Below are 17,743 nucleotides of genomic sequence, written 5' to 3'. Positions count from 1 at the left end.
CGCAACGTGTGTTGCCAATGTTTATGGAAGCAGAGCGCTCTGACGCAAACACACCCCGGCTCCCCTTTTCCCTACACCCTGTATTTTTCCAGCCTGTATGAGCGCTCAGTGGGTGGGCACCCAGTGTGTATGTGTGTGGAAGAGACAATTTATGAGTGTGTAGTAGAATTTGTGGCTTAGTGGGTAAAAATTAGTAGTCTGTGTAGGTATTCTCCATAAGGGGAAGTGTGTGTGGGTGTGGGTGTGCGCGTGTGTGTCAGTGTGAGATGACAGACATATTTTGGGGGTTTGGTTGGAGCTGACAGATGGCTGAATGGATATCAGGAGGAAATGATGGCACAGATAAAAGTCACAGTTATTTCACTACATGGGATGTGTGTGTGGTTTGTGTGTGTGTGCGCGTGAGAATGTGCGGGAATGTGCATGTGTCACAATACAACAATGTTGTGCGATATTTTATACTGTGTATGCTGACCTGCAGTTGAGGTTATGTTTTAGCATTCCCATAAAGCTGTTATTTTATTTGTGTTATATTAATATTATTATTAATAATAATAATAATAATAAAAATGTACTATATAATATTATAATAATAATAATAATAATAATAATAATAATAATAATAATCAGGCTCAAGGATGCTTTACACAAAGCTTTTACAAATCACTCATGAGAAGCGGCAGCCAATTTGCGCGCAGCGTACTCTCTATCGGAAAATGCAGACCCCTGGGGGACTGCACCAGGTGCAGGGGAAGGAGAGAAGGTTAAGGCCAGGACAGAGCACCAACCATCACTGGACACACAGACATGTGCACAGACAGACAGACAGACAGACACACAGACACGTGCACAGACAGACAGACAGACACACAGACACGTGCACAGACAGACAGACAGACACACAGACACGTGCACAGACAGACAGACAGACACACAGACATGTGCACAGACAGACAGACAGACATGTGCACAGACAGACAGACAGACATGTGCACAGACAGACAGACAGACACACAGACATGTGCACAGACAGACAGACAGACAGACATACAGACGTGCACAGACAGACAGACAGACAGACACGCACACACACACAGAGACAGACGCACGCACAGACGCGCGCACGCACAGACAGACAGACAGAGACACAGACAGACAGACAGAGACACAAGCACACAGAGACACACAGAGACACACGACAATTTAGAATAGCCTAGCCTCCATGTTTTTGGATTGTGGGAGGAAACCAGAGACACTGGAGGAAACCCACAAACACAGGGAGAACACGGAAACTCCACCCATATAGGGACTCGAACCCAAGACCCACCTTGCTGCATAATTTTAACATATGCATTGCTCTGAGTCAGAACATGTTCAGAACACACTGATAATTCAATCACAAAATATGGAAACTACATAACAAATAATTATATAGAACAAAAATCCTCAACTACAACAGCTTGTACAAAAGGGGAATTTTGCGGTTGAACTTTTAGAGGACAGAAAACTCTATCCCTATTCTTCCTGTCTTTACATTTAAAGATTCTACAAGTCAAGGTGGCAGTCAGGTGCCACACTAGGAGTGGATATGGTGCGCAGTTTGAACAGGCTTTACATACCATCCACATGACAGCCATTCTTTACCAGGCAGGTTTCTGGGCATGCCACCTTCAGCTAACAAACCACCGTGTCCTAGTCTGATTTTAGCCAAGTGACTGCAAAGCCATCCTTCCCCCAGGTTCATCCTGTACCCAAACACACCAACTCACTCCCAGTCATCGGATATGGCGAGGGTGTGGCAATATGTCTTCTATCCGTTCCTCTCCTCTCCTCTTCGTTCCAACGTTGCTCCAAATCCCAAAATTCGATTCGGTTTTGGCATGAGCTGACGGGGAATTCCAGCAAAGAAACTGCAGGGAGGCTTTTGTCGCTCGGCATCGGCTGAGTCAACAGTGGCGAGAGCCTACTCCCCTGTCTGCACAATGTTTAAGAGCTCCATGACTAACTTCAGATGATTAACGATGCCTTCAGTGAGAGTGCCAAGCCTGGACAGCCCTGGACTGCCTTGAGGGGGCTGACTAGAATTCTCTCAATGGGACCGTTTAAGGCTGTGTTGGTCCGCCTGGCTCTGGTCCGTGGGACTCCGAGCTCTCTCGCTCTGCCGCCCAGGCTCACGGTGCTTTTTGCAGAGTGGAGCTGTGGACACACAGGGCAACGTCCACTCTGACTTCTGAGCCTGGCTGCTGATTTCCCAACATTTTTTGTGTTGTCGGAAATGACACGCATTTGGATTTTCCAAAGGGAAGACGGCACTGAAGCAGCACCTGCGTTTACTACACAGGTGATGTGTAAAGCGCCTACAGGAGGAGTCTGCACGTTCCCACACCAATCCCTCGTTAGCTAAAGGATCACAAGACTGCCTGAAGCAGTGCCCAACCCAAACACAAACCACACCCTGTGTGGTTCACCAAACATTTCCCCTCCAAAACTGGGCAAGAGTACAGCAGGTGTGGACTACTCACTATAGTAGTGAATAAGTAGTGCACAATGTCTGACCTTGCAATGTACAATTTACAGTCCGAACTGACTGTACAAATGTACATGACCGCTGCGTCGTGAACTAAAAGCCAGGTGAGGAAGCGCAGATGCATTTGAAATCATTCCTCATAAACGCAAATGGCTCTCAGCTTTTCTTGAGGCAGCTATGCAACAAGCATGCTCCTGTCCAGAATTCCTGCCTGCTTTGTGTCAAGCACGAACGTGCTGACGTGGTCTCGAGTGTCAATTGAAGGAGGGCTCTTCAGGGGCCTGGACAGGTCATTTCTGGGACATTAAGCAGGAGCTCAACAAACAGGAGGTTCTAAACAAGCAGGAACAGAGAGGAGAGGTTGAAGGATTTAGCCCACATATGATCGGAGGAAAAGGTTGCACAGCTGTATTCAAAATAGTTCCAGATATATGTAAGGTCTAGAGTTTTACTACTCAAACATGGAACAGAGATCATTCGGTTTATGAAGTCTTGAGTCTGAACAATGTAAATTAGATAAGAACCCAATAAATAGGCCAGTTACTGGTGAATAACAAATGCCTGCATATTGTGAATTTGAAGGGACTTTTCCTGGCCCAGTTTCTCTTTAGAGAAGGAGAATTAAGTTTGTGTAATAAACTGCATTCTGCATGCTTTGTCTTCTCGTTTGTCTCATTTGAAGGCTTTTGGCCAACAGTACTGAAAAGATTCAATCTTATTACACAGTAACAGGATGTTTTTCATACTTTAGAGGGAAACACTAAAACAACAGTAATGACAATCAGGGCCATTGTTCTAGCTGTTGTAAACACTTGGATTGCAAGTCTTTGGTCAGGCAGATTTAACTAGATGGGAATGTATACTGGCTGGAAAGCCATCTACTATTCGAACAAACAAATGTTAATCTGAGAAAAGTTGAAGATTATCCAAATTTTGCAAACAGAAACTTGTTTAGATTGGATGCGCCCAGATTGGATCTTATATTCTTTATAATCATCTTATCGGTTTATGGCTGTACATGTTTGTAGTCTGAAACTTCACCAAACACACTATTTATACAAAATGCTAGGGTTCCTGATCTGCTCTGGGTTCAGAAAGCCAGGTCATCAGCAAAACCAGCTACAACTGCAGAGCCAACAGTGCTAGCTCAATGCAAATTACCCCTGGCCATGGGTTGTAACCCTGGCCATGGGTGGGGATGAACAGAAGGTTGAATCTGAAGGTTGAGTGCTATGCCGTTTGCCTCTACTGGAAGCAGGAGCACATTCTGCTACTCCAGCTGGAAAATGTCCATATCTGTGCACACACACAGACTTGCTTGTAGCCTATGATGAGACCAGGTGCTGGAGTGTGAATGAGGCCGCTAAATGTGGCTACTCTTTGGAATGAACTTACATCGGCTCTCTGCTGTACCCTCACACACACACACACACACACACACACACACACACACACACACACACACACACACACACACACACACACACACACACACACACACACACACAGTGTGCAAATGCATCCTGTTCCCATCAATAATATCTAACATACAAGCCATATTATCAAGGTGTCAGGTGACTTCATTCTGGGGGAAGAATTTCCCTTCAAGTTTGCTCTACACAACCTCTCCTGCCCCCTGAAGTCTCTGCTGTGGAACATTGTGGCTTTGTTTTATGCTCTGCAGTCAGTCACAGGGGTAGAAGCCCTGGGTCAGTGCTACTGCTGAGCTGGACAGCCAGGTCAGTGCAGGAGACACAGGGGCAGAAGCCAGCCACCAGGCCAAATGTGTCACATCGGGGTGGCTTGGCTGAGCACGCAGGTGCCAACACACATCCACGCATGCACCTACACAATGTCTCAGGGAAGGTTTGTGTCATCACTAAACTACTGGGTGTGGACATGATGATGCAATTTATGACTTAAAAAAAAGTCATAAATTGCATCAGATTGAGTCAGATGGTAGGGGAAGAAAAAAAAAAGAAAAAAGAAGAGAATGAGTTGAGATTGTATTTACTGACTGTATATATATGGAAATGTGGCAATTTGACTATACAGAAGTTTGTTAACTTGATGTAAATCAGTGAGGAAGCTTGCATATATCAGCAGCCTTTATGTGTCTGGTCCGTAGATAACTGGCAAAAGCAAATATAGAAAGAACAAAGAACAAATATGGAACAGAAAAACAGTTCCACAATGAAATTTGTATATAGCAAAGATGGAAATACTGAAACCATATGCACAGCCATCAATCCATCTCCAGCTCCTCCCGACTTAAGAACACCTCTCCAGTTTGTGGTTGGAAGGCTACAAAACACCGTGAGAAAAGTCCCCGTTCCATCCATACATGCCCACGACCCCTGCAGAATGTCCGCAGTCCATTAGATTTTCATAGAGCACCACATTCGCTGTATGAAGTTCTACAACACACAGCATCCTTTATTCCATACAGAGGTGAAGCGGTGTGGGGTCTAAATAATGCACGCCTTCTGCAGCGCCCTGAGGAGACAGATTCTCAAAGCCCGCCTACGTCTGCAGCAGCAAGCTCAGAACGGCTCCAGTTTTAGCCCATTACTAAAAGTGGACGCGCTTTCATGGAGAGGCTTGTAACCCTGTGATCTAAACGTCCTCCGATTTCTAACATTGGGAAAAATTATTATATATATATATATATATATATATATATATATATATATATATATATATATATATATATATATATATATATATATATATCGGAGGTTCTCTTTCTTTCACAGCTGTGGGGTTTAAGCAGCTCAAGATCATCTAATCACCATCATCAGGCAGACTAAACTCAGCTATGCGTAGGCACTGATGTGAACTTAGGACTTCAGCAGACCAGTAAGGTATGTACCAAAGTACAGATCGTCTGATACTGCACAGGCATGCCACTATGATTTAGCCTGTTAAAAGGGGCTGTACACAAAAGCTTGCCCTAAAAGAGTCTGTGTGTGATGTGTAATAAATAATAAGCCACCCGCATTCTTATTCTCTTTTAGTTTTCACTGGGGTTTGGATTTTCATTGGGTTAGCGCCTTTTACACACGGCCAGAAATGCAGTTACAAGAGAGTGCTATGTCAGCAAACTGCTGTTGATGTTAAATGGTGGATGCAAACTAAAGGGCTGATAACCATGGCAACAGTAGTCTGGTAAACAGAAGATAGGGAGTGCCAATGACAGAGCCTGAGCCAATAGAGAGTTCTCTGTCTTGCTCTCTTTTAACACTGTTCACCCGTTGCAATAATACAGCTCTAATTTCTCTCCTGTATTCCACCCTACACAAGAGCTGGGAAACAAACAAAACAAGTTGGTACCGTGCCTACTCTTATACGCCCCCCACCTCCAAAAACCAGAATCCCCACCAACCATATGACTAAAGACACATTTTTCCACACCATCTGTTCATAAATATAACAAGACACAAAGAAATGCCAATTACACGCTCTTCTTAGTCTGACCAGTCTTTTTCCCCCCCTCTGAACTGACACTGCCAGGCCTGTAAATGCCACTTTGGGCCAAAATCCTTGATTATAGCTCACTGGGTCTACCCAACTCCCTTGGTAAAAAGAATGGAAAAAAATAAAAGGATTGTAACTGAAACAACACCGTTTATTTGCCACATATATATCCTAATTTCTCCAATAATACACCGATTTCTGACTTCTTTAGCTATTATTATAACAGTCACTAATATGAAGTCCTTTTTATAAAAGGACTAATACTTTAATACTTTCCAGCAATTAAAATAATACAGTGTGTTGTAGGGTTGTACCAACATCCCTGGAGCGTGAACTACAATTTAATTTAACAACAGTATAAAACTGAGGTTAATCAGTGGATGATTGGAAGATGGGCACATCTGCAGCAAAAGCCTAGATCAAAAGGTACTGTATATTATCTGTATCCGAGGTGAACCTGTTCTTCACTTCTCTAAAATCTCGTAAAATGAAGTCTTTCCTGAGCCATGACTGACTGGGATGAGAAGCACTTGTCTACATTGTGCACATTTCAGCAGTACAGCATTTTTGAGCAGTGACTCCATAGATATAAAAGCTAATGTGGACCAAGGAAAAATACATTTTAGGTCCATTTAATAACACCACAAAACGTCTGCCAGTTAACATGATATTAATATGAAAATAACACCCTGCTTGCCATTTGAAGGAAGAAACTTGTATCCCGAAAGGCAAACTTCAGTGGGTCTTCAGTTAGGACTGTGTGAAACGATGATGTATTCTTGTGACGACAAAACAACGTCTAGCGTTTTGGATTATACCCTTTTAAAAACATTTAATTATGAAAGGGTTACATATTTACATGAGTCACAAATGACTCATATCAACACCACTTCTGTCCTGGCTCTATTCAGGTTCACAAAAATACCCTGAATTTGTTTGTTTAACCTGTACCATTACAGAAGTCATGGATGGACTGCCCACATTCTGCAAGCTAACTCATGCAATAACACATCAAAAGACTTTAAAAAAAAAATTCACACAGTGCTCCTTTCAAGTCCTTTTGCTATTCACAGACAAATACATTGCTGTCTTTGGTTCAAATATGCCCTGTCACACAGATGCATAGATAGAAAATGCATTAAATATTTGAGTAGCTCTAGAGCCAAGTGCATTGAAACCACATGCGTCAAAAACACAAAGCCAGCCTAAGATACAGTCCTGGGAAAAGAAGAAAAACACTCACAGTGAGACGGCGCTCATGATCTCCCTCAGAGCAACCGCTCCTTTACTCCATCACTGCCAGCGAACAGAACAACAGAATCAACACTGGATACTGATTCCACAGTACGATAAGCAGTGCCCTGTGGCACTGGCTTTGAGAATCGGTGCCAAGTAGGAAAAAAAACCAACAACAACAACCGTAGCTTATTGTATCTTTAAGCAAACTAATGATGGTGTCATTTGCTTGGTTTGTGGTATGTTGCGTTGACACCCTAATCATACTGAAGTAGAGGTTTTAAAAATAAATGACAACATTGAACAAAGTCAGGAATGCGGCCATCAAAGGCAAATTGTATAGTCCGGAAAGTAATTTCTGTGAAAGTCTCTGTAAATCCCTGACAATAACAGAAGGGTATATTGCTTACTCAAACACTGAAGCTCTCAACTGTCACAGGGTCGCTATGATTGCACAGAGAACTCCCCTGCCTCCAGATCAGACGGCAACTTACTCAAACTGTCACGAACAACGAAAACAAAACACGCTGACATTTTAATCAGAAACTTTCGTGACGATGTGGTATGAGTAAATATCCTCCATTTTTCACTTACACACGCACACGAAACCTTTCAAAGCGATTTAACGTCAGCCTTTCCAGGTAAAACCGCATCCTCGTCTAAGCGGTCTGTCCACTAACTGGATACGTATATAACTGCGGTATAAATGGGCTACTTACCATATCTACTTTCTTCTTGGCAAAATGTATTTGTGCAAAAGTTTTCACAAAGAAGAAAAGCAATGGCACCAACACAAGACTCAAACTCGGGACAGCTGCAGTGTAGGAAGTAGGCGTGGTGGAAACGACGCCACGCGACCGTGTCCGACTCTTGCCCCCTCAATTAGCGCGAGGCATAGACCCACGTGCTCTACAACTTGCTGTCAAGTATTCGCCAATAACTCAAAAGTCTTTACCGTGAACGTTATTGTGTACCAATATAGTGATCAAATCCAGCACAAAAGACTCAAAAATCCCTCAATAAATCTTTAATGACGTACGATTTCACCTTAACAAAACTGCCAGTAACAAGCTATTTGGTGAAAATGCCACAAACCGATCGCAGTCCAGCCACATTCGGCATTGTCACAATCGTTAACACCGACGTAACTAGCTACGGTTTTCTGAACAAACTGGGGGAATTCTGTCGACTGATTTTCTTTTCTTATCCATGTCACTTGGAAGTCAGTTTAACCCACTGATTTGCCGGTGGCTGCTAGGTTACCGACAGAGGAAATCCATGGGCAGGGAGCCCGTGAGTAGAGGGTGCTGGCGGTATAAGCATCCATTACCAACAGTAGCCTAGAAACGGCGCACAGCCCCAGTGAAAGCGAGACCGCTTTCGAAGATCGAAAGGGATAACCTATAGCTAGCTTTAAAGCAAAAGATGGTGCATTTAGCTTAGTTACCTATTTACGATCCATCACAAATGTTGATCTCAGCATCCCGCCTCAAAGACACGAGTCTCCACTTCTTCCGAAAGTAAAACAGCGCCTGTAGAGTCGAGCTAAAATAGCATTTCTTAATCCAGTTCACTTCACCAGCTAGCCGGGTTTCTCTAACCTAAACGAGCTAGCTAAATGTTATTTGCAATAACACATCCAGTATCGTGGTCCACGTCGCGGAAAGAAAGGACGCTGAGAAACGCCTTCCGTATTGTGCATTGGAGTATTGTTTAGGGAAACTATATGACAGAGCACATTTATTGGCCATATGAGCTGTCAGTCTCTGAGGTACGTGGTATGTAATTGGGTTATACTACGAGTGACCTACCCTAAAAAAATCTGTCATGCAACACCCTTGTAATATTTTTTGGGTCCCGCCCATGTCTGACGCAAATAGTGAATGGAGACAGAGGGAGAGAAGAGGGGGAGAGTGGCAAAATAAAAAGAAATATTCACGTTGAGAGAAAGACATTTAACTCATAGCTAGGTATGGTTATATTTTCAAGACAGTCATAATACTTAGCACAGTCTCTCTCTCTCTCTCTCTCTCTCTCTCTCTCTCTCTCTCTCTCTCTCTCTCTCTCTCTCTCTCTCTCTCTCTCTCTCTTTCTCACACACACACACACAAACACACATATGTCTGGAGATCCCATATGTCTGACAATGTCTAGCCTCTGAAGTGGTCAATAATTGCAATATACCACATGGGCATGATCCATTTACAACTGTGCCAGCAAAAATGTTGCCACCATAACCTAGTGGAATAATGTTGGGATTGCTTTGTAAAATAATCCAGTCCTAACAATTAATGGAGGACATTTCCTTCAGTTGCGATAGCCTCCAGACAATCTGAATGCATATATACAAAGTTAAGTGGTCCCTCTATCTGAAGGCTGTCTGTCACCAGGAATTTCTAGTAGACAATCTAGAGACTTCTGCAATATATTATATCAATTTAACATTTTATCAGAAAGAATTTTATCAAAATAAATGCCTTAATCTAGGTTAGCTAATATCTAGAAGGTATTCTCAAAAATATCCCTGGTGGAATAACGGTTCATCTCTTCACACTGTCCCACATTTTCCAGCCTTATTCGTTTTCCTTGGGCACACTAGGGGGCCAGAGTACTGTAGTAAAAACAAAACAAAACTGGGGCTTCACCTCGGAATAGGAATTGATAAAAAGGGAGCTAATCTTTGTTCATGAAGATTGTGGTTAGTGAAATGAGGTGTGTTAGACTGGGCTTTGGATGCACAGTCCATGAGTAGACCTACTGGATCAGAACAATCTGATCCAGATGAGAAGCAGCTATCCTGCACCCTTTTCATGCCGAGCTTTGCCCTGCTTATCTGCGGGCCCAACATGTCGCGGTGCCCAGTGTGAAATGGCTCAGCCAAATGGTTAATGTTGTTTGTGTAGCTGGCCAACTCAACAGCAGCTATAGAAATTGTGGCTGGTTTACAGCAAATAAACAGCAATGTCAGAAAAATGGTCAGCCATCAGTTCCATTGTGAACTAGTGCTAAACAAACATCACATCTGCTTTTAATTACATATACAGTATTCACCATTTCTCTGTTATTTATGCCAGTCAGGAAGTCCTATTTAAAATGTGCCACAGTCACTGACCTGCTGTAAAAGAGTCTGGCCTGTAAAGAACACAGGTAGTCTGTCTGGGGTAACAAGGCTCTGACCTGAGCTGGGCCCATGCTACCAACACAGGCTAATACACAGGTGTGTGAAAGTGCACCTGGGATGAACCACTGTGTGAAGCTGCCACTCACCAGTACTGGTGCTATACGTGCGCACGGTGGTCACGGTGGGGGGCGGAGAGTCAGAATCCAGCGATGCCGTGTCATCGTCTTGGGAGCAGCCTGCTTGAATGGCACGGAGGTAACTATGGCTACGGGAACGGAAGCATGTGGGCATCGCCATATCTGGAGGCTCCTCGAGCCGGGAGTTTAAGGATGCGTGCGGGAGTGTGTCTCCAAACATGGATTCCGAACAGGATTCTTCTCCATAGCGTTGACTCATCTCTGAATCCCGCACCTGGCAGAGCAGAGACAGGTTGATCCAAGTTGCCAGATCAGAGCAAATGGCATGGGTTGCCAGATGGGCCTAATAAAGTGAGGTGGACAACGGTGCATAGTGGAGAATGAGAGACTATGACTAGCTGCCAGCTTGGAACTAGCACCATGGAGCATGGTGAGCATGCCCAGTTTGTGAGGAGAGGGTTGGTACATGATCAGGAAGCTCTGACAGGGGACAAAGAGGTGAGAAAAGACTAATCAAACTGTCAAATTGTCTGACTTCATTCTTTTAAAAGTTTTTTTTGTCGCACTTAATTCAGTTGAAGTGAAATTTTAAGTAAATACTGGCAAATACTGTTAAAAAAACAACAACAATCTGTGTGTGTTTGATAAAACCAACCTGTGCAGAGCAGCTGCTGTGAGTGAAATAAATCTGAACCTAACGAACTAAGAAGATGAAAAGAAAATAAGCTCTTACCCCAACTCTAAAAATAAATGTGTGAATAGACACTAAATGAACCTGCAGCAGTAGAAGCATGGCATGGTTGCTATGGTGAGAGCGAAGACCTCTCCTACCAGGAAAAGGTTTCACTGCTTTCACAGGCCTTTCTAACGGCTGTACAGCATAAAGCATGCAGTGTGCAAGGTGCCTCTGTTCAGTGATTGATTCCCACATGAGCGCTGACCTGGCTGATGCAGCTGCTTTGCCCGAGTGTACTGCAGCCCTGACTGAAGTCGTCATCATCCCAACGAGGGAACGAGGACGATCCCGAACCTCCAATACAGTCCAAATTATCCAGACTGCGATTGATAGAGAACTCTCTCAGAGATGGAAGACAACTGGAAACAGAAGAGAAGAGAAGAGAAGAGAAGAGAAGAGAAGAGAAGAGAAGAGGATTTAGGACCACTTTCCCATGAAACAATAAGCCAGTGTTAACGCTCTACTCTTCTGGGTTTTGAGTTCACTCTTACATACAAAGCCAATGGAAACAATTAAGCCATCAGAAAAGCTCTGTGCAATGATGCATAAAAATTTTTCTTTATATAACAATCATGCTTTCCTGTCCGCCCAGCCATTGCTTCATAACCCAGTTAATAAACGGACCCATTCGGCATCTTAATTCACGGCCCTGTCCCCTAGCTGATCAGGCATTAGCATGGATAAGCAGAGTTCAGATAAGTATCATTATCTACAAAGCACATTGATTAACTCAAACAAATGTAACATACTGTCAGAGCAAGCTTCCTTTGAACAAGATTAAAGAGAAACGGGTCGCAATCAATCAAATCGAAGTAACAAAGTGAGGTGGCCGTTCAGCACAGATTTGATTCCTGCCGACCCGCTAAAGAGGGTGCTTGATGTTCAGAGCGAGCTTGAGCAAAGGCCACCAACTCTGGAGAGGCTTTCCACCTGTGTCTCTACTCATTGATCACTACTATGGGGTAGTTGTGCTTGGTTTTTTCCTTTCTGCAGCTCCGTTCAACAGTGAAAGCCACCCAAGAGTTGTAGAAGCCAGGGCCATACCCATCAGTCATCTCAGAGTAGGAGTACTGAGGATGAAGACACCATTCTCCCTTAGAACAGAAAACTGACTAGTTCTAGATTTTAAAAAGCTATATAACTCTCACACTGTGATTAAGTTTAAGTGTGATTAAGACATGTGACATTCACTGCAAAATGTACTGCAGTATAAAATCTCATGACGTGAATGAATGTTTTTAGTTTCACAATGCCTTGTTATATAGAAACCACAGTGTAAAATAACTACTGATAGCCAATAGGAACGCGGCAATCTGATCTTGCTTTTAGGGAACTGAAAATGGATTAGCTCCCATTCCAGCACTCCAAGTTCTGAGAAGAAGCCCCAGTTCTCTTTATGCATGGAGCACTACAGGACTGTGACATGGCGCCCCCCAGTGTGCTCAGTGAGGAGCTGCACCCAGGCTGCAGGTCTGGCTCCTCACTGCACTGACCTTACGGAACGTCCGATCTGCTGCAGGGTGGCAATACTGTGGAGGGGGGACCAGAGGGCCTCCAGGTCCCCCTGTAGCATCGCGTAGTCCAGCGGACGGCTGGGGGGAGTGGAGAGGGCAGGAAGGTTTTTTTTTTAAAGTAAGGACGGCAAGAGGGAAACGGGTAATGGACGGGGAGGAAGATGCTGAGTAGCAGGGTTAGGGATTAGGAAAAGCACTGGGAAGTAGTGGTTGGATTATAATGAGGGATTGATAGAAGGGCATTTACAGTATGTATGTGTTGAGAGTGAAAGTGTCATGTAAGCGCCTGACGCTATTTGCAAGGCTCTGCATTGAGGCGCATATGGGTTTTATATCATCCTGGTCAGTTTTTCCCCTCATTTCGGTTAATGGGTTGTAATAAACAATCTCAAAAATGTAGCTGAACGAGTTTATTCCCTCCTACAAAACAAGGAAGAGTCTGATACTGTAGACCCATGCTTGATTTACACATGGCTTTCTTGTTCAGAAGAAAGTGTGGAAGGGACGAGAGAGAAGAGAGGCTAACTGTGCTAGATCTAACACGAGTAAGTGTAGTTTGAGCCTGCGTGTGTGTAAGAGAGTGTGTATGTATGTGTGTGTGTGTGTGTGTGTGTGTGTGTGTGTGTGTGTGTGTGTATGCGTGTGTGTATGCGTGTGTGTGTGTGTGTGTGTGTGTGTGTGTGTGTGTGTGTGTGTGAATCTGCACGTGTGTTTGTGTGAATATGTACAGTCATGGCCAAATATTTTGAGACATACAAATTTTTTATTTTTTTTTGGTTTTTCACTGCTTCAGTGTTTTTAGATCTTTTGTCAGATGTTTTTTATGGTATACTGAAGTACAATTATAAGAATTTAAGTTTTTAAATTTTATTGACAAATGCATCAAGTTTATGCAAACACTCTATTTACAGTGCTGACCTTTCTTTTTCAAGAATTCTGCAGTTCACTCTGGTATACTGGATATCATCTTATGGGCCAAATCCTGACTGATGGCAACCCATTCTTGTCTAATCAGTGCGTAGAGTTTATCACAATTTCTGAGTTTTTGTTTGTCCACCCACATTTTGAGGATTAAACACAGGTTCAAAATGGGATTTAGATCTGGGGAGTTTCCTGGCCGTAGACCCAAAATTTCAATGTTTTGCTCACCGAGCCACTTTGTTATCATTTTTGCCTTGTGACATGCTGCTCCATCATTCTGGAAAAAGCATTGTTCATCACCAACTTGCACCTAGGTTGTTGGGAGAAGTTGCTCTTGGAGGATGTTTTGATACAATTCTTTATTCATGGCAGTGAGCCCACTCCGTTGGATGGGAAGCAACCCCATGCACGAACGGTCTCAGGATGCTTTACAGGACACAGGACTCACGGTACTTCTCCAGACATTTTTCCAGATGTCCCAAACAGTCTGAAGGGGTCCATCAGAGGAAATAACTTGACCCCATTCCTCTAAAGTCTGACCCCTGTACACTTGATGTTGTTCTTGACTTCTTTCCGTCCTTCTCGACACCAGGCCATCCTCCAAAAGCCTTCGCCTCACTGTGCGCGGAGATGCACTCACACCTGTCTGCTTCCAGTCTGGTGGTGCACTGGTGCTAACCTGAACTGACTCAACTTTCTTGGGCACCCTGAAGCCTTCTTCAGACAACTGACCCTCTCACCTTGAAGTTCTTGATGATCCGAAATATGGTTGATTTCGGCGCAATCTTATGTCCTTGCCTGTGGAGTCCTTTTGATGCAAAGCAATGATGACTGCACGTGTTCCCTTGGAGGTAACCATGGCGAAGATGAAGGAACAGATGAAGATGATGATTTCAAGCACCACCCCCCTTTTAAAGCTACCAGTCTGCTCTTCTAATTCAAACAGCATGACAGAAGCGATATTAGCTGACTTGTCCTCGTTATCACGTTCTCCTGAGTTAACAAGAAGATCACTGAAATGATGTTAGCAGATCACTGTGTGACAGGGCTGAAATGTGGAGGAAAAGGGGCTTTTGTGATTAGGTTAATTTTCATGGCAAGGAATGACTTACAATTAATTGCAATTCATCTGTTCACTCTTCATAACAATCTGGAGTTAATGCAAATTGCCACCATAAAAACTGAAATAGCAAACTTTGTGAAAACCAAAATGTGCGTGTCTCAAAACTGGATTCGGCCATGACTGTGAGTAAGTGTGCGCGTGTGAGCGTGCTTGCACGTTTGTGTGCATGTGCACTTTTATCTGGGTGTGTGTTGCTGCTGATGGCCCTGCGTTTGCTTACTTTCTGGAAGGGAACTGGTCACTGAGTGACTGCTGTGTGGCGCTCAGGTAGCTCTGTCTGCGAGCAGTGCTTTTGGGCGAGGGCTTGGGGCTGCTGTCCGAGTCGTCGCTGTCCTCCAGGTCGCCCATGGCCCTCACGTAGCTGCCGCTGCGCATGCGCCTGCATGGGATCTCGCCACGGCCCAGCGTCCCGCTCCATTCGCCCGCCGACGGCATCTGCACACCACCCCGTGCAAACAGCTGTTCAGCACCTTCATTGGCTGCCAGGGTACCCAGCTCCCAGTAGAACATACTACATGAGGATTTCAACATTACTACTGACTTCTCTGTTACTGTGTCTGCATATATTGGCATTAGTCTGCGCAGCTGCAGTTCTAATCTTGCCCATTCGTATTATCGGTTAGATTTGAGGATACTGAGCTCATATACTAGTATATATAATCTATATATTGCCATCACCATGTGTTTTTGTGTGTGTTTGCATTTCTGATTATAGTAATGTTACTTACTTTCTGTATACTGTACATATTGATTAAATAATAATAATGATAATAATTAATCTATATGTCTGTACTTGTACTTATTTCTTTTGACCAAATGTGCAGAACCAATAAATGCCTCAAAAATGTATCTTAGAACACCTGAGGTCTGAATATGCCCTATTAATATACCGCTATGTCAAAGGGCACATATAGCCTGAGCAGCCACTCTGCAAGGGAACATGCTTACAGGAGGTCAGGAGCCAGAGGGCTGGTTGTAATCTGCACTGCACCCTCTCTAACTCACTCTGCCCCGCACCTGTAGGTAGTGGCAGGCCAGTTCCTGATGGCACGACTTGGACTTGAGCATAGAGCGGTCGAGCGTGGCTGATCCCTTCTGTCCCGCCTGCCTGCTGGCTCCCAGCGTCAGCGTGGTCCAGGGCCCGCCCTTCCCGAAAGCCCCCTCCCCCATGGCCGCTCTGGCCCCGCCTCCTCGCGGAGTGGACAGCGCGACGAGCCCTTGGTGCTTCAGATCATTACTGCTTTTGGAGACCTTCAGCGTGTGCTCGCTGATGGTGTTGTAGCCCTGCATGAGGTACTTGGAAGTCGTCTGGCTGTCCAGCCCATGGCTCCCGCCAGCACCCGACCTCCCCAGGGTCATCATGCCTGCCGAGTTCCTGTAGCTGGTGATGTCGCTGTCCAGGTCGTCGGAGCTCCAGTAGCCGGACATGTTGGAGCGTGGTCGCCTCTTCGCTGTGCTCTCGGTTTTGACCCGGTCTTTGCTCTTGCTGCGGCGATGCTGTTTGTCGTTGGCGCCGACACCCTGCCGCCCGTTGATGGTGCCCTTGATGGCGGAGCTCTCCAGCGAGTGTGACTTGGCGAAGAGCTTCTGCACCGAGTGCACCAGGTAGCGGATCTTGCCAGGGCTGTCGGTGCGCTGCTGCTGCTGCTGCTTGGCGCCGGCCACGGCCGACCCGCGGTGGAGCTGCAGCGTGCTGAAGCCATCTCGCTGAGCTGGCAGCTGTTTGTCAAAGCGGTCCAGGAGGTTAGAGGGCACTCGGTGCATCTTTGCTGCGCCTAGAGGCCAGCAGAGGGCAAAGGGGCAGCTGTTTAGTTTTTAGGTTCTTTCAAAAGGTTTTTAGGCATATAAAGGGTTTTCCAAGCACTCACTGCTGAGTTCAGACTCTCATTTTTCACTCTTTAAAATACATACGTTTAATATTAATATTAATATTAACATTAATGTATTTACTGAATCGTTCACATCAAGATAGTTATTGAATAGTATACCTTAAAATTAATAACTAAATAACAAGACTGGGATTTATGGTTAAAAAGGTTACTGTGGCTCCTTGAAAATGACATGTGGGGATGAGCCATCTGAGTGTTGCAGTGTGTCGGGCACCCCGCAGGAGGGAAACGCCCACACACACACACACACACACACACACACACACACACACACACACACACACACACACACACACACACACACAAACACACACACACACACACACACACACACACACACAGCCCACACCTGCCACGGTCCCAATTACCCACTTATTAGTTATTACACACCTGTTCCTTGTTTTCCATCTTTTGTTCTCCCTGTTGTTTAAGCCCACAGGTACCTGCTGTCGGTGCTGCACACTGCCAGTCATTCTGCGCCGGGAGCTGTCGCCCATACCTGCGCCCCGTCCTGCGTTTATTCGACGCACCGAGCTAATACTGCTGCACTGTCAGCTTTTTACTTCGAGTTCGCTCGAGTCAAGCTGTTACGAAGAACAAAGATTCCCTCAACTTTCACTCGCCTCTCGCTCCATTCTTGCCGCCGACGTCAGGCTGAGGTTTCATTTAAATAAGTAGCAGCAGAAAACCGTACCTACTCCTAGAGAACTGAATTAGGCAGCCTGGGTATAATATCTGATTAAGCCTGACCACTGGCACCCGGCAGTCTGGGAGATAATTGTCGTAGTTGTGTATGCCCTCCCAGATATCGGCACATATCCTTCAGAAGAAACGCAGACTCATCCGATGTGGATTATGCACGGGGTATTATTCTGCCCACCAGAGGGAAAGAGCAGAAGTGCTTGCTATGTAAATCAAAGAGTGCAGCTCTTCTTTGACAGGTGCACACAATCGCATGAGGAAAACCTGATGCTCGGATGGAATGAAACACCCGAAAACTAAAAGAAAAAGACAGACTACTCTGGTAATGATGAGATCAAACATATCCCTGTGGCCAAAACA

At 44.8% G+C, this 17,743-nt stretch overlaps 1 protein-coding gene across 3 annotated transcripts in view; it reads right to left on the bottom strand.

Moving 5' to 3' along the window:
* The window catches only part of dlgap4b (discs, large (Drosophila) homolog-associated protein 4b), a 94,862-nt gene that overhangs the window by 10,023 nt on the left and 67,096 nt on the right, over positions 1-17,743 (bottom strand). For 2 of the 3 annotated variants that reach the window (XM_026997613.3, XM_081717153.1), the window contains exons 5-9: positions 15,810-16,567; positions 15,013-15,227; positions 12,728-12,826; positions 11,440-11,593; positions 10,508-10,772 (exon numbers count right to left, since the gene is read on the bottom strand). In XM_026997613.3, the coding sequence (XP_026853414.3) occupies positions 10,508-10,772; positions 11,440-11,593; positions 12,728-12,826; positions 15,013-15,227; positions 15,810-16,567 (1,491 nt within the window). The remainder of the gene's footprint in view (positions 1-10,507; positions 10,773-11,439; positions 11,594-12,727; positions 12,827-15,012; positions 15,228-15,809; positions 16,568-17,743) is intronic. The other variant, XM_026997614.3, reaches the window with a different exon arrangement.

This window comes from Electrophorus electricus, chromosome 7 (assembly GCF_041902795.1).
Source record: "Electrophorus electricus isolate QZ-2024a chromosome 7, ASM4190279v1, whole genome shotgun sequence".
In the NCBI taxonomy this organism is placed as follows: Eukaryota; Metazoa; Chordata; class Actinopteri; order Gymnotiformes; family Gymnotidae; genus Electrophorus; species Electrophorus electricus.
The sequence above is the reverse complement of the archived record's forward strand: the minus strand, read 5'-3'. Positions and strand labels throughout refer to the sequence as shown.